This window comes from Schistocerca gregaria, chromosome 1, assembly GCF_023897955.1.
Source record: "Schistocerca gregaria isolate iqSchGreg1 chromosome 1, iqSchGreg1.2, whole genome shotgun sequence".
Taxonomy (NCBI): Eukaryota; Metazoa; Arthropoda; class Insecta; order Orthoptera; family Acrididae; genus Schistocerca; species Schistocerca gregaria.
In genome coordinates, this window is record NC_064920.1 from 861,734,772 (window position 1) to 861,760,301 (window position 25,530).

Genomic DNA, 25,530 nt, shown 5'->3' on the forward strand with positions numbered 1-25,530 from the left:
GCCGTGTATCGGCGCGCGGTCTGCAATCACTGATAGTGGCGACACGCGGATCCGACGTATACTAACCGACCGCGGCCAATTTAAAGGCTACCACCTAACAAGTGTGGTGTCTGGCGGTGACAACACAGATCCACTCCCAGTTGCCCTTTCTCACTCTCTCATTCATTCCAGCTCATCGTTATTATATCTTTGTGTCTCTTTGTCATTGTCTCCAGTGTAACAGCCGCAGTCCCCTTCGTTCTGGCCTACTACTACAGTTTCCTCTCGCTATCACTGTCTCTCTCTTGCTCTCTCTTTCTTCCTTCATACTACTGCTGCTGCCTTCTATCACTGTCACACTGTCCTTCTCGTTGCCATTGTCGTATACTATGTCTCTCATTGTCACTAGTTCTCACCCAGTTCCACTTAAATTCCTCATCCACTGATACTGTCTCCGTCTCTTTTTTAGCACTGTTGTGTCACTGTCAGCTATGTTCCACTGAAACTGCGTCCCTCTCTTTCTCTCACACTGTCATTCTGTCCTTCGCTCTTTGCGTAACACAACCACTGTCTACTCTCTTCCAGTATTTATCACTTTTCCTTATCTTTGCCATTTCCATTGTGTTCTTCTCTCTCAGCATAAAGAAGCACAATATGTTTGCATGCTAAAATGTTTGGGAAAATTTTGAAAGTGCTGGGGAAAGTAGAACGAGGCAGCTTGTACCCTGCTTTTCAGTCAGAATATTTTAAATAAACAGCAACATATTCACATTTTTTGCGCTGCGATAGGAGCATTTTTCCGCTGGTTCCCCTGTTTTCGCTGCTACAGCAGGGAATGTAACTCAAATGTATTGATCAGTGAAGTTTAGATACTTTACTGTGTGAAATTGAAACAATATAAAATTAACTTTACCCCTAAGACAGTATTTTTGGAGCAAAAAGTTTTGCATGTGCTATAGTGCGACAACATGGAATTCCCAGATGATTACAGAGACACTCGTGCTGCGTCATTTTATAAACTACGTTTTCGCCTCACACCGGATTTTATGTGCATATTTTACGTCTACAAGTGGACTAAGTTTTAACGTCTCTACCTTTATGAAAGAAATTTTCAAAATGCAGAATGAGAATGGCCCCAAGTTCGAATTTCGGTCCGGCATACAATTTTAATCTGCCAGGAAGTTTCAGTTTTCAAAATGGTTTGACTTCTGCATCTTAAGAATACTTCAGCCATTTGCTGTTCATAGCCGACTTGTTATAATCGACAGGGTTTGGATCCACTAGTGACAGCGAAATTATAGTTTAAAAATTCTTTCCTTGGGGCTTCAGCAGAACCTTCCATGAGCTAATGGTGCCTCCATAAGTGTCATCAAGCGCAACGTACACCACATCAAATGCAAAAAGAACTAACCGATTGGCTCCATTTGCCTACGTAGGAGGAAGTTTAAAATATCCATACTTTGATCCTGTCTGTAGGATACTGACGCTAAAAAGATACTTCTATTGAGTGTTCAAATGATCCCTAGTCGAAAGGCTATTACCAAAAGAACCGGAGGTATGAGCACCGTAAAATCCCGTTTTTATGCGCGGCATACAGATTGCATAACTTCTCCTTCTTGATAATTAATCAAACTTTGAGCCTTTTCCCCTCGTAGTTGTGAAAATTTCTGGCAGCTTATCACCGTTCAGCAGTCGGACTATTCCCTCCACATCTTGGAACACTTGCGAGCGTCCGCGTCAGCAACTGCAGAGAGGTACTCGGCTGTTGCAGGAGCGAGGCGAGGCAGGCGCAGGCATGGCGGGCGAGCAGCCGCGCCAGGGGCAGCCGGCAGCCCCTCCGCCCCCGCAGCCGCCCCCGCAGGCGCAGCCGCAGCCGCAGCCGCAGGCAGACGCGGCCGCCGGCAAGTACGCCGCCGTCGTGGTGGCGCTGACGCCGGCCAGGCCCCGCGAGACCTGGGCCAAGAAGGTCGAGTTCCTGCTCGCAGTAATCGGCTTCGCCGTCGACCTCGGCAACGTCTGGCGCTTCCCCTACATCTGCTACCAAAACGGCGGCGGTGAGTACGCCTTCATCGTATCTCTCCCTCTACTATGCACTCTTTTGCTGACAGCATCAAGTTCTAGTGGCCAGGGTGTATGCCTACGTATTCGATTCACAATGACAACCTCAAATTATACTTACATGAAACGATGAGGTCCAGAGCACATCCCATTATACGAAGTCTAGTCTGCTACGATCTGCTCGAGTCCCTCCTCCCCACTACAGCTACATCTACATCCACATCCATACTCCGCAAGCCACCTGACGGTGTGTGGCGGAGGGTACGTTGACCTCCACCCTCCAAAAATCCGAACGTCCCTTTCAATCGCATCTCAACCAGTGGTTCCATGGCATCAACCTTTCCAAGACTAAAGCAATTACTTTAGGACGAAACACCCACAGCTTCTACGTCTTCCACCTCATCATTACCATTTGTGACTGGTCTATTCAATTAAATAACAAACTGAAACACTTCACACTAACCGTCGATTGCAGTTGTTAATCATATGGCAAAGAGTTCACAACATATTGAAATTACTAAAAATACTAACCAGCAGAACATAGGAGAAAGAACTCTTTCACTTCTCATCTATAGGACCTAAATTCGACGTAATCTCTCTTATGTCAATGTCGCCTGGATTTCCTCTTCGCCAAGTTGTGAACCCTCAGAAGCCATGCATACCATGTCACCTTACATATCTAACCTTCCCACTTTGAATCCCTTATGAACATGCTTATTTCACTTCACCTCTTCTGAAGTGGTCACCTTTGCTTTTGATGCATTTTCCCTAAACTTGACGATTCGTCCATATCAACCATCGTACTCTGTCACACTTGAAGCTTCCACCTACACATTCTGCACAGGACATATCTTTAACGACCTCCTTAATTCGATTACGAAATCCACCCATCCTTATAGCTTTAAAAGAATATTCCTGTTCCTTTCCATTTCCTCTTAGTCCCACGTTCCTCCCTCTCTTCCCAACAGCTAACTTAGGGTCAACTTTCTCATCTTTTCCATTCAAATTCTCCCTTTTTTCCTCGTCAGTCTTCTGGCTGGTTTCATGCAGCCCATCACGACTTCATGTCCAGTGCCAAAATCTTCATCTCATAGTAGCATTAACACCCATCTATTTAATTATTTGTCGTGTGCATTCCTTTACTCGCCTTGCTCTACAGGTTTTACTTTCTACAAATTCCTTTTAGTACCAAGGAATATATTACGTTCTCTCTTAACATGTTCGTGTTATCCTTCTGTCTCTTCTAGTTAGTTTTTCATATGCTCCTTCCCTCATCCATTCTGTGCAGAACCTCCTCATTTCTGAGAATGTCAGTGCACTTAATCTTCCACATTCTTTTGTAACACAACATTTGCTAAGCTTCAGTTTTCTTCTTCTCTTTTTCTCACGATTCATGTTCAATGCTGTTCTCCAGAGGAATATCAATACAAATTTCAGCCTCAAATTGAGACCTACGTTTGATACTAGTAGACTTCTTATTGCGATGAATTCCTTCTTTACGCATGATGTTCTACTTCTTATATCCACCATGTTTCATCTGCCATGCAGTACTCTGCTTCGAAGGCAACAAAAATAATCCATTATGTCGTCCTCAATCTTGATCGTAGGTTTATTGATAATGTTGTTCCTACTATACATTAACACTTATTCCTTTTCGATTTCCCCACATTTTTCCTGTAACCGATTCCCTTGGATTAATTTGCTATTGACTTCATTCAAAAATGGTTCAAATGGCTCTGAGCACTATGGGACGTATCATCTTTGGTCATCAGTCCCCTAGAACTTAGAACTACTTAAACCTAACTAACCTAAGGACATCACACAAATCCATGCCCGAGGCAGGATTCGAACCTGCGATCGTAGCGGTCGCGCGGTTGCGGACTGCGCGCCTAGAACCGCGAGACCACCGCGGGCGGCTATTGACTTCATTCCTAAGCGACTTAAGTTATTGAATTACATTTTATCCAGAAATATTTTTGTGTCATCTTCTTTCGTCTATCCATTGAAATACTCATGTTACAAAAAATTTCTTCATAGCTACCTGCATTGTACCTGTGTTCGTCGTAGAATCTACAGCCTCAGTGAATTTCAAAAGCACATTATTCTTTTGTGATTTACAAACAGTATATTTGCTATTACTACTTGAAGGTTATTGCAGAACTCAAGAATTTTTTCTCATTTCTCATTCCTACTACAAGCCTGTATTCTCCCGTAACCCTGTTCCTGTTCCGTCTCCTATTATACCGTTCCAATCCCCATGGTTATAAGATTGTCGTGTGACTTTACCCGATGAGTTTTATGTTCAATGATCTCACACACTCTACCTCTTCATCTTCTGCTTGTGACGTCGGTGACCTCTGTTGTTGGTTTTGGTTTGCTCTCCATTCTTATGAGTGTAATTCTACCACTGAATTGTTCACAGTATCCCACTCTTTATCCATAGTTTACTACGAATAACGAATCATACGTGCAATCACAGAGCCAGAGATTTGCACCTAGTGATCAAAATTGTTACTAATTTTTTTTCCACCTTCAGTCAGTTTCACATTAACGCATTACCTACCATGTTTCGCTGACATACAATAATTACAGCCCAGATTGCACCTCTTTGAGTAGCTGTATTTTAACTATAAAAACCAGATAGTAATTTAGTCAACAATTCCGGATTGTTAACGTTGTTATTATGAACGATTTTGGGTGAAGTGTCAGTTGCGCAGTTACTGTCATACTGACGAATAAGAGGAGACAGTGGCTGATTAAGGAAATAGAGTGACTGCCACAAATAGCCAGGGTGTGGCGTTCTGAAACCACAGAAACATTGCTGAGAAATCGTCTCGAAAAAAAAAAAAAAAAAAAAAAACGGTCTGAAAGATTTTTTCAACGTTGAAGTAATGTCTGCTGTAGTGTTGAGTCCGAAGAATGGTTTCTTGTAGCTCTCCAGCCTGCTCTAGCCTCTGTAAGCCTCTTCAACTTCGACTAACTTCTGCAACCAAATCCTTCTGATTCTGCTTGATGAATTCCTCCATTGGTCTTCCTCTAATATTTTTACCCCTCCAGTACTAAACTGATGTTCTCTTGATGTCTCAGAATATGTCCTACCAACCGATCCCTTCTTATAGTCATGTTGTGCGACAACTTTTCGCTCCCCAATTCTACTCAGTACTTCCTCATTAGTTACGTGATCTACACATCTAATTTTCTGCATTCTTCTGTTCCACCACGTTTCAAAAACTTCTATTCTCTTCTTGTATAAACTGTTTATCGTCCATGTTACGCTTCCATACATAGCTACACTAAATACCAATACTTTCAGAAAAGACTTGCTAACACTTAAATCTATCTAAGATGTTAACAAATTTCCTTCAGGATTGCTTTTCTTAGCATTGCCAGTCTACATTTTGTATCCTCTCTACTTCGTACATCATAAGTTATTTACGACTATGTTCCATTATCATTGTTTTGCGTTTGCTGATATTCATCTTATATCCTCCTTTCAAAACACTGTCCATTTCGTTCAACTGTTCTTCCAAGTCCTTTGCTGTCACTGACAGAACTACAATGGCTTCGGAAAACGTCAGAGTTTTCATTTCTTCTCCCTGAACTTTAAATCCTACTTCAAGTTCTTTTTTTCTTGTTTCCACCACTGATTCTTCAATGTACAGATGGACTGACACCTGGGACAGGGTACAACCCTATCTCACTCCGTCCTCAACCCTTTCATGCCCCTCGATTCTTATACATGCCGTCTGGTTTCTTTTGCTCCCTATGTTTTACTACTGCTACCTTCAGAATGTCAAAGAGTATTCCAGTCAACATTGTCAAAAACTTTTGCCAAGTCCACAAATTCTTAACCTATCTTCTAAGACAAGTCGTAAGGTCAACATTGACTCTCGTGTTCCTACATTTCTCAGGAATCCAAAATGATCTTCTCCGAGGTCGGTTTACACCAGTTTTTCCATTTTTCGCTAACCATGACTTGTTAAACTCACCGCTTGCGAATTTTCACATCTGTCAGCAATTGCTCTCTTTGGAATTGGAATTACTATATTCGTTTTGAAGTCTAAGGGTATCTCGCCTGTCTCATACGTCTTGCGTACGAGTTGGAATACCTTTGATATGTCCCAAGGCGACCGTTAGTTCCGACTGAATATCATCTACTCCCGAATTAGATCTTTCGGTGCTCTGCCGAATTCTTCACGTCGTATCATATCTCCTATCTCATCTTCATCTACGTCCTCTTCCGTTTTTATAATACTGCCGTCAACCACATCTCCCGTGTGTACACCCTCTACATACCCCTTCCATCTTTCAGCTTTCTCTTCTCTGCTTAGGACTGGTTTACGATCTGAGTTCTTGATATTCACAGAGCTGCTTCTCTTTTCCCAAAGACCTCTTTAATTTTCCTGTATGTGGTACCTATCTTTCCCCTAAAGAGATATGATTCTTTCTCCTTTCAGCAAATAAATTCAGTAAGCTTGTGCCACCCAAAGATTTCTACTAGACCTCGTCTTTTTTCCTATTTGATCCTCTTCTGCCTACACCGTTTCATCTCTCATCGCTACACATTCTTCATCTACTGTATTCCTTTTCCCAGTTTATCCAGGTCCCATCCCCCTAATTTCCTACCTTTTTCAAATTTCTTTACTTTTGATCTATACTTCACAGCCAATAAATTGTGGTCAGAGTGCATCTCTGCATCTGTAAATGTCTGACAGTTTAAAATCTGGTTCCTAAATCGCTGTCTTACCATTACATAAATAATATGAAACCTCTCAGTGTCTTCAAGTCGCTTCCACGTATATAACCTTCTTTCATCGTTCTTGAACCTAGTGTTACCTATAATTATGCTCTGTGCAAAATTCTATCAGGCGGATTCCTCTCTAATTCCTTTTTTCCAGTCCTTCTTCGCCTGCAATTTTTCCCTCTCTTCCTTTTTCTTCTATAGAATTCCAATCCCCCATCACTATTAAATTTTCGTCCCCCTTAACTATATGAATAATTTGTTTTATCTCATCATACATTTCTCTCATCTCTTCATCATCTGTAGGGCTAGTTGGCATATAAACTGGTACTATTGTGGTGGATGTGAGCTTTGCGTCTGTCTTGGCTACAATAACACATTTACTATGGTGTTAGAAGTAGCTCTTCCGCATTCATACTTTCTTATACATTATGAAACCTTCAACTTCATCACTTCAATTTGATTTTACATTTATAGCCCTGTATTCACTTGACGAGAAGTTTCGTTCCTCCTGCCACCGAACTTCACTAATTCCAAGTATGTCTAAATTTAACCTACCCATTTCCCTTTTAAAATTTTCTAAACTACTTACTCGATTAAGAGTTCTTATAATCCATGCTCCGATCGGTAGATCTGGTAACGACATCCTGGTGAGTAGCCCCCCCCCCCCCTCTTCTGGAAATCCGAATGGGAGACTATTTTATCTCCTCAATATTTTACGCAAGAGGATGGCTTCATCATTTAACCATGCAGTGAAACTGCAAGTCGGCGGAAGAGTTACGGTTGTAGTTTCCCCTTGATTTCAGCTGTTCGCAATACCAAAACAGCAAGGTCGTTTTGATTAATGTTACAAGGCCAGATCAGTCAATCATCCAGACGCTTGCCCCTGCAACTATTGAAAAGTCTGCTGCCCCTCTTAAGAAACCACGCTTTTGTCTTGCCCTTCAACAGATACCCTCCGTAATGGTTGCATCTGCGTCTATCTGTATCAGTGAAGCATGGAAGCCTCCCCACCAACGTCAAGTTCCATACTTCCTGGGGAAAAGTAATGTCGATAATTGTAATATGATACTTGTTTTCAGATAAAATTTACACGATGAACACTAAATTTTTTACGAACTATAGTTTCACAAGGAAGACACTGGAACTCAAACAATTTTATCATATTTTTGGGACAGGCTAAAACGATGTGCTGGGCCAAATTGTTCGTGAGGTTCTTTTCCGTCTTGGCGTATTGAAAGAAAACCCCCGGTTCTTTAAAGAATCGAAATGATGTGTCTAAAACAGTTTCAAATTTATGATTACCTTACAGATGAGTTAACCTATTAAATATTTGACATTGAGGGAGTAAGTGAGGAAAAGTTTACAAAAAAGATTTGAATTACGTGTAACGTTTGTTGGAAGTGACTAAGTGCATTCATTATCAAATACTAACCAAATATAATCTGGTTAATTTACGCGCAGCGAGTAACGCTGTCTCGGGACATATGTCCAGTTTCTAACTTTAATACATTTACGTTTACTGGAACATTTAGTGTTATATTATTGCTCACTTTTAACCCTGTCAGCTTTTACTACCTATTGCAGAACACGGTGAACAATTAATTTTGTCTCTCCAAGGATTGAATTTTTAAGGACCAGGTTTTCCACCCTGACTCAAATCTTACATTCGGGGTTCTCGCGAGTAATATATGGTTAAATTTTCTACGACAAAAAGAAGAAAATAGGGAATGGTGTTTTGGTTCTACGAAATAATCATAGGAATGTTTCCAAATAAGAAATGGAGCTACTGAGTGCGACTGAGAAATAATATGTTGATACATACAGCAAAGCTAGTAGTCCGCAGTAGTTATTGGACATTTCATTGATATATTGTTGTATTTTGTAGCTACTATTAACTATTAGCTTTAGGAAACAGGTCATCAGACGTTCCCTTGGGCATATGCCCATTGAAAGTCCGATCCCGTCCGCCTTAAGAACAAAGACTCGCAGTACACCGCTCCTTGGGATAAGACAGTGCGGCTTATGTCTGTGTGACGCGTGTAGTAACGACTCAACTACGATATTATTGCACTTGGCCACTATCGGAAAAACTCGGTGACGTTACAGTAAACAAGTGCAGCGGTGTCGATGGAAAACAAATCGTATTGTCAATGCTTTCAGGACAGCTATTGTTGTTGTTGTCTTCAAAATTGTTCAAATGTGTGTGAAACTTTATGGGACTTAACTGCTAAGGCCATCAGTCCCTAAGCTTACACACTACTTTACCTAAATTATCCTAAGGACAAACACACACACCCATGCCCGAGGGAGGACTCGAACCTCGTCCGGGACCAGCCGCAGAGTCCATGACTGCAGCGCCCCAGACCGCTCGGCTAATCCCACGCGGCTGTTGTCGTCTTCAACACGAAGACTGGTCTGCTGCAGCTCTCCATTCTACTCTTGTGCGAGCCTCCGAATAACTATTGCAATCTACGTCTTCCTGAACCTGCTTACTGTATGTAAGCACGCTCATCTTGCTCTCTCTCTCTCTACAACTTTTACCCCAAACGATTCCCTCCAGTGCTAAATGGGAAATCCCTTGAATTTTGAGAATGCGTCGTATCTACCGATTCCTTCTCTTGGTCAAGTTGTGCCACACAAATTCCTTGTCTCCACAATTCTAATCAGTACCTCCTCATTAATTATGTGATGGGTCATCTAATTTTTATCGTACTTCAGTAGCACCACACTTCTATGGATTCTATTCTCTTGTTACAGAAACTGTTTATCGTCCTTGTTTCACTGCCGTACGTGACTATATACCAGACAAATGCCTTGAGAGTTAGGTCACATAAATCTATAGTCGCTGCTAACAAATTTTTCTTCAGAAATGCTTTTCTTGCCATTGTCGGTCTACATTTTACATCCACTTTACTTCAGACATCATCACTTATTTTGCTGCCCAAATAGCAAAACTTATCTACTACTTTAAGTATCTCGTTTCCTAATCTAATTCTCTTAGCATCACATGATTCAATTCGACGACGTATCATTATCCTTGTTTTGTTTTTGCTGATGTTCATCTTATATCCTCCTTTCAAGACACTGTTCAGTTCAACTGTTCTTCCATGTCCTTTGCCGTTACTTAGAGAATTATAATGTCATCGGCAGCCGGCCGCAGTGGCCGAACGGTTCAAAGCACTACAGTCTGGAACCGCGAGACCGCTACGGTCGCAGGTTTGAATCCTGCTTCAGGGAAATGGGTGTGTGTGATATTCTTAGGTTAGTTAGGTTTAAGTAGTTCTAAGTTCTAGTGGACTGATGACCTCAGATGTTAAGTCCCATAGTGCTCAGAGCCATTTTTCTTTTGTCATCGGCAAACCACAAAGTTTACATTCCTTCTCTCTGGACTTTATTTCCTCTTCCAAATTCTACTTTTGTTCCGTTTACTGCTTGCTCAGTGTACACTACTGGACATTAAAATTGCTACACCATGAAGATGACGTGCTACAGACGCGAAATTTAACCTAAAGAAAGAAGATGCTGTGATATGCAAATGATTAATTTTTCAGAGCATTCACACAAGATAGGCGCCGGTGGCGACACCTACAAGGTGCTGATGTGAGGAAAGTTTCCAACCGATTTCTCATACACAAACAGCTGTTGACAGGCGTGTCCTTGTGAAACAATGTTGTGATGCCTAATGTAAGGAGGAGAAATACATACCATCACATTTCCTACTTTGATAAAGGTCGGATTGTAACCTAGCGCGATTGTGGTTTATCGTATCGCGACATTGCTGCTCACGTTGGTCGAGATCCAATGACTGTTAGCAGAATATGGAATCGGTGGGTTCAAGAGGATAATACGAACGCCATGCTGGATCCCAACGGCCTCGTACCACTAGCAGTCGAGGAGACAGGAATCATATTACATGGCTGTAACGGATCGTGCAGCCACGTCTCGATCCCTGAGTCAACAGATGGGGACGTTTGCAAAACAACAACCATCTGCACGAACAGTTTAACGACGTTTGGAGCAGCATGGACTATCAGCCCGGAGACCACGAATGTGATTACCCTTGACGCTGCATCACAGACAGGAGCGCCTTCGATGGTGTACTCAACGACAAACCTGGGTGCACGAATGGGAAGACGTAATTTTTTCGAATGAATGCAAGTTCTATTTACAGCATCATAATGGTCGCATCCGTGTTTGGCGACATCGTGGTGAACGCACATTGGAAGCGTGTACTCATCATCGCCATACTGGCGTATCACCCAGCGTGATGGTATGGGGTGCCATTGGTTACACGTCTCTGTCACCTCTTGTTCGCATTGACGGCACTTTTAACAGTGGACGTTACATTTCATATGTGTTACGACCCGTGGCTCTACCCTTCATTCGATTCTTGCGAAACCCTACATTTCAGCAGGATAATGCTCGACCGCATGTAGCAGGTCCTGTACGGGCCTTTCTGGATACAGAAAATGTTCGACTGATGCCCTGGCCAGCACATTCTCGAGATCTCTCACCAATTGAAAACGTCTGGTCAATGGTGGCCGAGCAACTGGCTCGTCACAATACGCCAGTCAGTACCCTTGATGAACTGTGGTATCGTGTTGAAGCTCTGTTTGACTCAATGCCCAGTCGTATCAAGCCCGTTATTAGGGCCAGAGGTAGTTGTTCTGGGTAATGATTTCTCAGGATCTATGCACTCAAATTCCATGAAAATGTATCACATGTCAGTTCAAGTAAAATAAATTTGTCGAATGAATACCTGTTTATCACCAGCATTTCTTCTTGGTCTAGCAATTTGAATGGCCAGTAGTGTACTAATGAATGCCATCGCGGATAGGTTGCAACCCTCTCCCCCTTCACAACCATTGTTTCCCGTTCATGTCCCTCGACTGTTATAACTGCCGCCTGGTTTCTGCGTAAGTTGTTAATAACCTACTACTCCGTGTATGTTACTGTTGCTACCTTCAGAATGCTAAAGAAACTATTCCAGTCGGCACTGTCAAAAACTTTCTTTATGTCTACAAACATATGTTCCATGAGTAGTCGTAATTTCAGTATTACTTAGCGTATTCCTACATTTCTCTAAAATCAAAACTGATCTTCCCCGAGGTTAGGTTCTAACAGTTTTACCATTCTTCATTAAAGAATTCATGTTAGTATTTTGCAATCATGACTTAGTAAACTGATAGTTGGGTAATTTTCACACCTGTCAGCAATTGCTTTCTTTGGAATTAGAATTACTATATTCTTCTCGAAGTGTTAGGGTATTTCGCTGAACTCATACATATTGCACAGAAGATGGAATTTTGTCATGGCTGGCTCTCCAAAGGCTATCAGCAGTTCCGAGGAAATATCGTTTACTCCCAGGACCCTGTTTAGACTCGGATCTTGCAGTGCTCTGATAAATATTCTCGCAGTGTCATATCTCCCGTCTCATCTTCGTCTACGCCCTCTTCCTTTTTTATAATGCTGGCTTCAAGTACATCTCCCTTGTATAGACCCTCTATGTACTCCTTCCACCTGCCAGCATTCCCTTCGTTGCTTAGGACTGGTTTAGCATATAAGCTCTTGATATTCATAGAGGTGCTTCTCTTTTCCCCAGAGACCTCTTTAATTTTCATGTAGGTGGTATCTATCTTTCCTCTAATCAAATATGCTTCTGAAGCCCTTGCATATGTCCTCTGGCCGTTCCTGTTTAGCAATTTTGCACTTCCTGTGAATCTCATTTCTTAACCTTTGTATTCTCTTTCACTTGCTTTATTTACTGCATTTTTAAATTATGGTCAGAGTCCATATCTGCACCTAGAAAGTCTTACAATTTAAAATATGGTTCCTAAATCTCTGTCTAACAGTTATATAATCAATCTCAACCTTCCAGCGTCTCCAGGTCACTTCCACGTATGCAGTCTTCTTGTACGATTCTTAAACCAAGTGTTAGCAATGATGAAATTATGCTCTGTGCAAAATTCTACCAGGCGACTACCTCTTTAATTCCTGTCCCCCAGTCAATGTTCACTTACACTTTTCCTTCTCTTCCTTTGCCTACTGTCGAATTCCAGTTCCCCATCACTATTAAATTTTCGTCTCCCATACCTACCTGAAAAATTTGTTATATTTCAACATACATTTCTTCAATCTATTCATCGATTGCGGGGGTAAACTTGCACTACTGTGGTAGGCGTATACTTTGTGTCTACCATGGCTACGATAATGCGTCCACTATACGGTTCTTAGTAGCCTGTTCGCATTCCTATGTAATTACTCATTATTAAACCTGCTCCTGCATTTTCCTTGTTTGATTTTGTATTTATAACCCTGTATTCACCTGACGAGAAGTCCTGTTCCTCCTGCCACCGAACTTCACTAATTTCTATTACACTACTGGCCATTAAAATTGCTACACCAAGAAGAAATTCAGATGATAAACGGGTATTGATTGGACAAATATATTATACTAGAACTGACATACGATTACATTTTCACGCAGTTTGGATGCATAGGTCCTGAGAAATCAGTACCCAGAACAACCACCTCTGGCCCTAATAACGGGCTTGATACGACTGGGCATTGAGTCAAGCAGAGCTTGGATGGCGTGTACAGGTACAGCTGCCCATGCTGTCGTCTCGACTGCTAGTGATACGAGGCCATTGGGATCCAGCATGGCGCTCCGTATTGCCCTCCTGAACCCACTGATTCCATATTCTGCTAACCGTCATTGGATCACGACGAATGTGAGCAGCAATGTCGCGATACGATAAAGCGCAATCGCGATAGGCTACAATCCGACCTTTATCAAATTGGGATACGTGGTGGTACGCATTTCTCCTCCTTACACGAGGCATCACAACAACGTTTCACCAGGCAAAGCCGGTCAACTGCTGTTTGTGTATGAGAAATCGGTTGCGAATTTTCCTCATGTCAGCACGTTGTAGGTGTCGCCTCCGGCGCCAACCTTGTGTGAATGCTCTGAAAAGCTAATCATTTGCATATCACAGCATCTTCTTCCTGTCGGTTAAATTTTGCGTCTGTAGCACGTTATCTTCGTGGTACAGCAATTTTAATGGCCAGTAGTGTTTATGTAACTTAAACCTATGCATTTCCTTTTTTAAATTCTCTAATCTACCTGTCCGATTAAGGGAATTAGCATTCCACTCTCTGATCCCTAGAACGCCGGTTTTGTTTCCCTTGATGACGATATCCTTTTGAGTAGTTCTCACCCGCAGATCCAATGGGGGACTGTTTTATCTCCGGAATATTTTGCTGAAGGAGACGTCATCAGTTATCCATACAGTAGAGCAACATGCCCTCAGGAAAAATTGCTGCTGTAATTCCTTCTTGCTTTCAGCCGTTCGCAGTAACAGAACAGCTAGGCCGCTTTGGTTGATGTTACAAGGCCAGATCAGTCAATCAACCAGACTGTTGACCCTGAAACTATTGAAACGGCTACTACCCTTCTTCAGGAACAACACCTTTTCTGGCTTCTGAAAAGTTTTCCCTCCGTTGAAGTTGTACCTCCAATAAGGTTCTTTGTATCGCTGAGTTTTGTTATGCGCTTTATTATCGACCCACTTTACGTTCTGAGTCACAATAAGACGACCAAAGCATCCTCACGTACAGGTGCAATGATATTGCGGTCTACTAGTACATCCCAGACAGGCTAAGTGAGGAGATTTTGCCGGCAGTTGGATCGGTAAGGTCATTGAACTGGTTGCAAATATGATGCCTGTGTTTAAGCCTTTGAGCGAGCATTCCGCGTTGTAGTTGTTCTGTTGGTGTCGTTATTTCGGTTGGTACTGAGCCTCAAAAATACGAACGTAAGTGTATACACTTTGTGCCATGAAATTAATAACTGTTTTACTCGGTTTGCTAAATGAAACTGCAAGTACAGAAAATAATTCCACAGCCACAATTTCGATGTGAAAAATTCTCTCTATTTACACTGAGAATAAATTCTCCTTAAATAATAATGTTTCATGTATCAAATGATAATTGATCTTGTTTGACGCTTGAGCTTAAATAATGGACAGATGACGGAAAAAGTGTGTGCAGCATTAATTAACAATTTTCTCGTCTGGTCACCACTGTCACAGCTTTGACAAAGTCCTGATTGAGTTCTTTTGCAGTGCGGTTTTACGACTCACTCATTCCGTTCCCATCATGAGTTGTTTGTGAGGAGAGGGCGCTGTGTACGGACACTGAACGACCGTAGTTAATTTATCACTGGGATTTGTGCTGAAAAGGAACGAATTGTACAACAGCGCACGAGCACGCTCTCTCTCTCTCTCTCTCGCTCTCGCTCTCTCTCTCTCTCTGTCTCTCTCTCTCTCTCTCCCCCTACCTACCTCTTTTTCTCTTGTCTCTCCTTCTCTCTTTCTCTCTCTCTTTGTCTTCATATTTTTATCAAGGGCAATACAATCCTAGAAACATAAAATCTGGTGCCAATACTCCAATTTCGTGTGAGGCATTTTGAAGGTTTCTCTTGGTTATCAGTCAAACCCTGGAACACACAATTCCACTTGAAGGAACCTTTAGGAAGGAAAACTTTTGTCACCAAAGAGACGCTTTTGTTGGGAAATATTGAAATGGACAATATTTTTAAAAAATCTGAAAATAAAGATGTTGAGTACAGTTGAAGTTAAAAGAGGACCTCAGGGACATAATAGAAGAAGAGAATAGGTGTATTCGAAAGGTGATGCTAATAATGGAAATTAAAAACCGTTGTAAAGTCTTCATCAGGTTCGTCTGTTGCCATCCCTCACATTTCGGTTGCCAATGGTGTCCATAGCCCCAATAATGGACACATGTAGTGACCGATGTATCATACATAGCTTGTTGAATTTCTATTGTCCGATTCCACCAAGTTTGCCCTCTTCTCTTTTCCTTCCTGGCAGTGTCTAGTCGATCATTCCATTCAGCGATTTGCCTAATGGATTTCCCTTAACGCGCCCAAGCCACGTAGTCAACCTTTTCTATAATATCAGTTTCGATTCCCTCCCTCCTCCCCCCACCCCACCCCTACCCGCTTCTCTCTCTCTCTCTGTCTCTCTCTCTCTCTTTATTTCTCTCCATCTTAGTTCTTCAATTCTTATCCGAGCCCACTGTGTTTTTCTTCTTTTTTTATATCCTTGTTTCTTCATTCTCTGCCCACATGCGCTTATATTATCGACAATCCTTTTATACACATATCTCTTGCTACTCTTGTATTTTTGTTCCGAGCTATTTAGTTTGTTTATTGTAGCCCTGTTATAATAAACTTCGTCCAATCTCTATAGTATGCTACTTTAGTTGTTACTGACACTACTTGATGCTTTTAGCAGAACATTTCAGTGAAGCCGAAACAAGACTTATCAAATGTTTGGGCACAGCGAAAACAAGATCCTTATAAATTACACAGTGGCTTATTGTTAAAATTTTCATAGATAAACGAAGATTTGGAAATCGACAAGTGTGGTATACCAACGTTAGGCCTAGTTTTGCAAGAAAATATTTAATCGCTTCAAAGTATTCAGAGTAATTAAAAAAGTTTAATGAGTATTTTAGAGAAAATTGCAGTATTTCAAGAACACTTGCCGCTAGCTATGCACATGAAGTATTGAAAAGTTCTTATCTTTCAGACGTGGGAGTTTTGCTCATAAAAAGTTGTGATGTTTAACTGTCAAAATGATTTCTTTCATATCAAGTATCGAACTAAGGACATTTTGAGAACACAAGACGCTAGGAAAGCAAATGAAGCGTCAATAAGAAAAAGTTTACTCAACAAAACTTTTAAAAAATTAAAAACAAGTAGCTCAAACATTTTGTGAAATGATCTGTCTGAAAGGGAAAAATAAACCGGAGGAGAGGAACATCCGACACGCCTTTCTCCGCTCGATATTATGTACAGCAAATGAGGTGCGTCAAATGTTTCTTCTATCTATAAGGGGCAGTAAAATGAAAACGAAACAGATGGAAGAAAAGTAAGTAAACAGTTTATTATTTCAAAAGTAACCGCCATAATTTTAAGTACATTCATACCACTGTGAGACAAGACGGTCAGTGTCTTCATTGAAAAATGTTCGCGGGTGCCTACGGAACCATGTCTGTATGTCTTTGACCGAAGCAAATCGACGCGCACGAATGTCTCTCTTCAGGGCTCCAAAAATATGGAAATCGCATAGGTTGAGATCGTGACTGTATGGAGTGAGGATGTGTAAGTGCTTCTCGGCGTAACTTGTGCAGTGTAATGGAAACAAACTTGACAACATGCGGGCGTTGAATGGGAATAGCTGTCCTCATTTTGAGCACTTGCTGTCTTATTAAAACGTAAGTTTTTACGTCAATTAAAATCTAAATATTCATTTGTGGTAATTATTTCCTCACTTAGGAACACTAACTTTAGCTTATTCTATAATTTTAACCCTAATGGCCTATGAATGTGAAAAGAGTACTGTGGATATTACAGAAAGTTTTTGATAATGTACACCGTAATTCACTCTTCGAAGTTCTGAAGTCGGCGAGGGTGAAATATGGGAAGGAAGGTGGTGGTTGAGACTGGAGTGAGACAGAGTTGTAGCCTAGCTTCTTCTCGATGTTATTCAATTTTCACTTTGGCCGCCTTTACTGCCTACTAAATATCCAAAGAGAAATTTGGAAAGATAATTAAAGTTCAGGGCGAGAAATAAAAACTTTGAATTTTGCTGATGACGCAGCAATTCTGTCTAAGATAGCGAAGCACCTGATACAGAATGGATCGTATCTTGATAAGAAAGTAAAAGGTGAACATCGACAATTGCAAAACAATACAGACTGCAGGATGCAGTTACATTAAATCAGGTGGTACTGAGAGAGTTAGATTAGGAAATTAGACGCTGAAAGTAGTCGATATCTTTTACTATTTGGACAGACTATTTGGACAGAAATATAAATGACAATGGCCGAAGTAGGGAGGATTTAAAATATAGTTAGGCAACAAAAACAAATGTTTTACTGGAACGGAATTTTTACGTAAATTGTAAATTTGAATGCTAGGAATACTTTTCGGGGGGTATTTGTCTGCAGTGCAGCCTTGTGTGAGAATTAAACGTGAACGATGAACATTTTAGACAACAATAACCTTTTGAAATGTGCTGCTAAAGAACAACGCCGAAAATTAGGCGGCTAGATCGAATAACTAATGTGGAGGTACCGAATCGAATTTGACAGAAAAGAAAGTTATGTAGAAACTTGACACATGCTGAGGCATCAAGGAATTGCCAGTTTGTGAAATGTGGAATAGACTTCGAAGAGGAAGACGAAATATTACTTTATATAAAGGTTTCTCACTCGTATATGCACTTTATTTTATTTGAATACATGAAAATTTCTCATTGAAAACCACAGAATGTAAAAGTAATCCCAAAGAAAATCAGGCACATAAAACAGACACTAAAGGGTATTTTTCATTTGTCTTATGGTAGGAGAATAGCTCTGTATATTTTTCTTCAGTGTTTTTTGTTAGCCTAACTTAGCGAGCAAACGTATATTGTATCACGACTCGATGATTGTTGGAGTTATTCTTAGAATTAAATATGAACCAGATGGAACGTTTTGTTATTATTCTTGTAATAAGTTCTCCCACTGTGGATGTTTACATATCTGTATAACTCTACTTTAGATTGTTTTTGGGTAAAATAGCGAGGCCGGCAGATCATTGTGAAGAGAATTAACGGCAATATGGGCATTGCATTCAGTAACATGTTACTGCTCATAGTTAACTGCAAGTCTGAGATTAGGTGCTGGTCACTGATCATTTTAATATGTCTTTCGCTTATTATGTGCAAGAAACTATTCTGACTGATTCAGTCATTCACCTCTGCTCAGTGATTCCGTCAGGCCTCGATTCGTTTAGTTACTAGGCACACTACACTAAACAATGTTGATAGATGATGGTTGACATGAAGTAGCTAGGGTATTTGTTAATAATGTATTATAGCTTCTTCTGGGCATATTAAGTGGTCATAACACGCACGACAGCGTTGCGCTATTAAGTTAGTTGATTAGTTATATGTTCCACAGATCATTTGAACGATCCTTTTATCGAACTGATGTGGAACGAGTCAGTTTACAGGATATGTGTACATAGTCAGTTTTCACCATAATGAACGCAGTATAATCTTATATATACTTGTGGAACTACACTAAACTCTTTGTTTTTTGCTGGCCACCAGTTTTTAAGTAGAAATATGTTGATCAAATAGAAGGCATTGTCTAGGAGGAATGATCTTAAATTAGATTTAAGACTTGATCCGCTACTTGTCAGATATTTAATGTTAGTGGGCAACTGATCAAAAATTTTTATTGTTGCTGAGCAGCTGACAGCTTCAACTACGGATAATTAAGGTCATTTTTCCCTCTAGTGTTTTGGATATGTGCGTCACTGTTCTCAAATAGTGGTGGATTATTTATTACGAATTTCCTTAGCAAATATGTGTATTACGACAGTGCAGTTAAAATGCCTAGCTGATTGACGAGGTGAATACATGACCTATGGGTAAACACCATATATTATTCTTAATGCTCGTTTTTGTGCAGTCAGTACTTTCTTTCTAAGTGATAAATTACCCCATAACATTACTCTAAACGACATTATTGAGTGGTAATATACAAAATATGTCAAGAGCCTGGTACATTGTTTTCAAGATGAGCATCTATACCAAGAGCAAAAGTAGCTGAACCTAATTATTTGAGAGGCTCAATAATGTATGTCAATATGTACACCCTAAAATTTTGAGCATCCCACCCTACTTACTGACTGCTGCTCATGTGCTAGATCAATTGTTGATCAGTAGTTGGTATGATTCTAGTTGTCATACAGAACTGAATGTAGTGCGTTTTTCCAAAATATAGAGAGAGTCTATTTTCAGATAGACACTTAATAATTCTTTGGGAAAATGATTTACTAACTTTTCTGTTGCCTTCTCTCTAATGGGATTTATTATAACACCATTATCATGTGCAAAAAGTACCAATTTCGACTGTTGAATGTTAAGTGGGAGGTCTTTCACTTATATAAGGAACAAAAATCAACCCTGTGAGACTTCCTTTGTGATTTGTACGCCAGTCATTAAAATCTTCTACCTTTTCGACATTGTCTGAATTATTCAACACAATATAATTAAAGCCAGTTGTACGTGAGGCTATTGATGTGATGAGTGAATGTATAAATACCATTCTCAGTCGAGCAATCTTGGAATCAAAACTGTGATATGATTCCACTCAAGTGTGCGACTACTCTTGACTACATTACTTTTTCGAATATTTTGGAAAAACATATTAGTAAAGATAATTGGTTTAATAATAATTATGGCGTGTGACGAGGGCCTCCCGTCACGTAGACCGCTCGCCTGGTGCAAGTCTTCCGATTTGACGCCACTTCGGCGACTTGCACGTCAATAGGGATGAAATGAAGATGATTAGGACAACACAACACCCAGTTCCTAAGCGGAGAAAATCTCCGACCCAGCTGGGAATCGAACCTGGGCCCTTAGGATTGGCAGTCTGTCGCGCTGACCACTCAGCTACCGGGAGCGGACAAGTGGTTTAATAATTCAATATAATAACGTCTCTTGACAAACTCCCTGTGCATTCCATATCAGTAAGGACATAAATTGTTAAGTTGGAGCAACCTTCCAGATTTGTGTTTGAAATACTATCAACCTCACAAGAGCTTCTGTTATTTAGAAATTTTATAAATTTATTAATTTCAGTGAAGTATATTGATTCTAGCTGCTTAAATTTTTGTGGAAATGCATATTTCTGTCAGGGCATGGGAACTCCTGGACATTTTAGTTACCTTTCTTTCAATAGAATAGTATTTTTTGTAGTATGCAAGTAATGTTGGATTTTGGCTTACTGTGGCATTTACATACATTTCATTCTTGCTCTTACATGAGATTTTGTAAGGTGTCAAGCAAATCCAACACCTTCCATGAAAACCCTGACATGATAAGCAAATCCACATAGCTTCATAGCTACCAAAACAATTAACATAGTAATAAGATTTATTTCAAAAGAGTTTGAAATATAATCATAATCATAAATATAATTCCAACCACCAAAATTTAATATTCAAGCAATAGAAATTAAAATAGTAACATCACCAATACGATTAGAAAGTGCAGTTAATATACCAGCACTAAAAGGTTTTACATTTTAGTAGTAAATAACTAAACAATAAGAAAAAAATTGTGACATTAAATTGACCACAGTAATACGAGTAACGATTGAACAAATGGAATACCACAGACTAACACCAGAATGACTAATGCATGCCATACCTTCCCACCGTGAGACAGACGCAGTTCTGAGGGGAGAAACGAGAACAGAAGCCGAGAGCAGAACCGTGTTAAGCTGGAAGGCCCTACAATAAGGGACGGACACCCCCGTCGCCAGCTCACCACCAGGACCACTCCTAGCCCATGTCAAAAGCCAGAGCCCTCCAGAAGAACAGTATGGATCTTACGATAACACTGAAAGGGCCACAGCAGCAGCAAGTTTTAGCGTGAGACTTTTTCGCGTCCCTGTTACGTTGCAAACTTTATAAACATTGCCCCACCACGAAACGTATAACGTTTATCATTGGATGGACAGAATTTTTGTAGGCGGAGCTTAAGGTTAACATTGAGACCCTGATTGGTCAGATGAAAACACAGCCAGATAGTTTTTTTAAACCAACTTCGGTAAATTGTAGTAAGGAGAAGTTAAGAGAGAGTTGCTTCCGAGACGGCGAGGTGAGGGGAGCTGTGCTGCCCGCTACCCCCTGACGAGCACCGACAAGGTAATGAACACATGCGATGTCACATAACAGCGCATAAACCTTCACTCAGAACTGTAGAAATCTCATCTGTGACACCCCATTTTTGCGTAATACTAGTGTCGATCGTCAATTAAAGCTCATGGTGTTCACATTTGCCACTTGAAGTAAAAATCTGAAACACGATGATTTTTCTGTTATATAGTTATTGAGAAGCCACATCAGCCACTGTAATTTACAACAAGTTAGATAAGTAATTAAAGATAATTGAGCGTCACTGTAAACCATTTTGATAGTTTTATCTTTTGTGAAATTTAATTTAAACCTAGATTATAGATGTGATATCGCATAGGTAAAGCTGCATGTCCTCGGGAAAAATTACGGCTGTAGTTTCCCCTTGCTTTCAGCCGTTCGCAGTACCAGCACAGCAAGGCCGTTTTGGTTAATGTTGCAAGGCCAGATCAGTCAATCATCCAGACTGTTGCCCCTGCAACTACTGAAAAGGCTGCTGCCCCTCTTCAGGAACCACACGTTTGTCTGGCCTCTCAACAGATACCCCTCCGTTGTGGTTGCACCCACGGTACGGCCATCTGTATCGCTGAGGCACGCAAGCCTCCCCACCAACGGCAAGGTCCATGGTTCATGGGGGGAGGTTAGAATAGAAGCTTTCGAAATGTGGTGCTACAGAAGAATACTGAAGATAAGGTGGATAGATCACGTAACTAATGAGGAGGTATTGAATAGGATTGGGGAGAAGAGAAGTTTGTGGCACAACTTGACTAGAAGAAGGGATCGGTTGGTAGGACATGTTTTGAGGCATCAAGGGATCACAAATTTAGCATTGGAGGGCAGCGTGGAGGGTAAAAATCGTAGAGGGAGACCGAGAGATGAGTACACTAAGCAGATTCAGAAGGATGTAGATTGCAGTAGGTACTGGGAGATGAAGCAGCTTGCACAGGATAGAGTAGCATGGAGAGCTGCATCAAACCAGTCTCAGGACTGAAGACAACAACAACAACATCGCATAGGTCATCCTTCGATCCGTTGTAGAACTTGGAAACCCATTCAAGGAATATTCGTTCACATTTTTGTTGAACGCAGTTGGTTTTTACCATCCTGTATTAAAACACTTCCTTTTATCAATAGTGCAATTTATAAACGATGTTTTGTGAGTAGAATAAAATTTCCAATGCTAAACTTAACTGCTTTTTCGACGTTATTTCACCAACAAACTAAAAATAGGAAAGCCTTGAACCCTTTCCACTAAATTTAGTTAGTATTAAGATTCTTTTACAGGGAGTGCAGTGGAGCTGACGCTGAGATCATTTAGTATTTGGTTATATCATCGCTAGTCTCACTGAACTCCTCTGAATTCTACATGTCATGTGTGGTCTGGCGTCTCCTTACCACCAGCAGGTCCCAGGTTCAAACTAGTCAATTCCCTAAAAAACACGCTCAGAGCGTAGTTGCTCGAAAGTGGTAAGGAGACACGATATAGAACAAACAGACACCACGCAAAATGTTAGAATTTTAATTTCCTTCTTTAGCCACTGCTTACATGCTTTTTTTGGAATTGACCTTTCAGATAAGATTTTAGGGAAGCCACTTTCAAGTATCAACACAATTTACTACGCAATAAATTTAATTTGACATTGGTATCTCTCTCTACATATACCTCATCCGATAGCATCCGTTTTAGCTAACTCTTTGAACATTGTATCCTGTTCTCATTAATAAGACTAACTACCTTGTGTGAACCTGCCTCATGACTGTAAGGTGCCATAGTGTTTATTCCCATTAACTGGGTGTCATGATCAGATAGTCAATTGTCCTACTATTTTTCTGCCCATGAGTTGAAAAATTGTCTGCTATGATTAGATTGAAATAAAAATTCTAGTTAACTTCTCTGGCCTTGTCATTTAAGAAATCTCCACTGAAATCACCACAAACTAGTAATTGCTCCTGAATGAGATTTTCACTCTGCAGCGGAGTGTGCACTGATATGAAACTTTCTGACCGTTTAAAACTGTGTGCCAGACCGAGACTCGAACTCGGGACCTTTGCCTTTCGCGGGCAAGTGCTCTACCATCTGAGCTACCGAAGCACGACTCACGCCCGGTACTCACAGCTTTACTTCTGCCAATATCTCGTCTCCTACCTTCCAAACTTTACAGAAGCTCTCCTGCGAACCTTGCAGAACCAGCATTCCTGAAAGAAAGGATACTGCGGACACATGGCTTAGCCACAGCCTGGGGGATGTTTCCAGAATGAGATTTTCGCTCTGCAGCGGAGTGTGCGCTGATATGAAAGTTCCTGGCAGATTAAAACTGTGTGCCCGACCGAGACTCGAACTCGGGACCTTTGCCTTTTTCGGGCAAGTGCTCTACCATCTGAGCTACCGAAGCACGTCTCACGCCCGGTGCTCACAGCTTGTGAGTAATTGCTCCTGCTTGTTTGACAGATAGTTCAACATAGCATCTAGATGTCTCATTAACTACTGAAAGTTTCATAGAGGTGATCGTAAACTGTTGTAATTAACAACGAAGTATTTTGCAGTAACAACTCACAAGCAAATGCTTCTAGCTTCTAATTAATACAAAGTCTATTTGTTCCAATATCTTTTACTTCATGTCTAACTTATACATATGAATTGGTTCATAAAGAATGGGCATCATTCACGTTTTCTTCGAATTTGAGTTAACATCGAATTTTACTTCTTGAATGTTAATCACATCGTTTTATAAAGAAATAAGATCAGTTCACCCACTCCTGCACGGTGGTGTTGTGATTGGAACATTAGCGTTTCGTATGGGAAGGGTATCAGTCCGGACTGAAGCTTTACTTTTATGACATATCCATAGAGATGCTACATGCTCTTGGTTCTTGTATATTTTCTTGAGGTGATTGGAGAGAGTAACTGAATCGTTATTGTATATTGAAGTATCTTATTATTTTTCGTTATTCAGAATCTCGAATACTTTATGTTTTAGCACCCTGTGACAGTAACGAATGGCGATTGTGTTGAATGCGCTGAATCAATAGAAAGACGAAAGTCTGAGCCATCACTCTCGAAACACAATGTCAGAAAACAACGTCGGATCAAACGCTTGGAGTACATCAGTGCAAAATGGGCAACTATATCAACAAAAACAGTTGGGCATGACTTCAGGTAGACTATGCTAAAACGTTAATTTGCCCAGTCTAGTATACTGTATATCTATCCAAACTTGCTAGTGAAGTTATGGAACGGCATTAATTTACTAGCTGTATGTGCCTAGTTTGTTTCTGTTAGGTCCCACGTGGAAGAAGAAATATGTGCAGAAGCTACCTGCTGGTGAATTATTATTAATTTATAGGCTGGTTTCTAACATGGACATCAAGGATCTAAAAGACGCATTCTTAAATGGTCTAGTTGATAGTCATCCTGTTGCCTGGTACAATAAACGAGTGGAACATGGTACATCCACATTTATATACCATGTAATGGTGGGTGAAAACCGAATAGAGGTATGCTTGAAGCGTTCTGTCCATTGTATAGTGTAGGTCCGAAACGAGTGAGAAGACTTTAGACACTTCTTCTACTTGGTCGTATTCGAAAGGACTTATGAGGAAAGAACACCAAACGGTTTGCTTTGCCACCAGGAACATTACTTCTTGTCAAAGAGCATATTGAGAGTTTCTCATCATATGTAAGTCATTATTCTTGGTCTGAAATTAAATATTTTGATGAAAGGCTTACCGCTAGAGAATTATTTAGTATGTTTCAATTGAAACACCCAGATGTTAAAATAGGCTTCACATCATACTATCAGTACTTCAAAACACAATCCAACCTGAAATTTGGTCAGCCTCAGGTTAGTTACTGCAGTACACCTGAAGGTCTGAAGCTCTGAAAATGTAAATAAAGAGGTCGCATTTGAGCGATACAGTGAAAAGAACTGCTACTGGTGAGATGGTAGTACACGAGCGGAGAGCAAAG

The 25,530-nt window shown here is 40.7% G+C and overlaps 1 protein-coding gene across 1 annotated transcript in view; it reads left to right on the forward strand.

Moving 5' to 3' along the window:
- LOC126272906 (sodium-dependent serotonin transporter-like) overlaps positions 1-25,530 on the forward strand; it is a 1,032,532-nt gene that overhangs the window by 520,358 nt on the left and 486,644 nt on the right. Inside the window, exon 2 of the mRNA XM_049976173.1 lies at positions 1,751-2,033. Coding sequence (XP_049832130.1) covers positions 1,775-2,033 — 259 coding nt within the window. The 5' untranslated portion in view covers positions 1,751-1,774. The remainder of the gene's footprint in view (positions 1-1,750; positions 2,034-25,530) is intronic.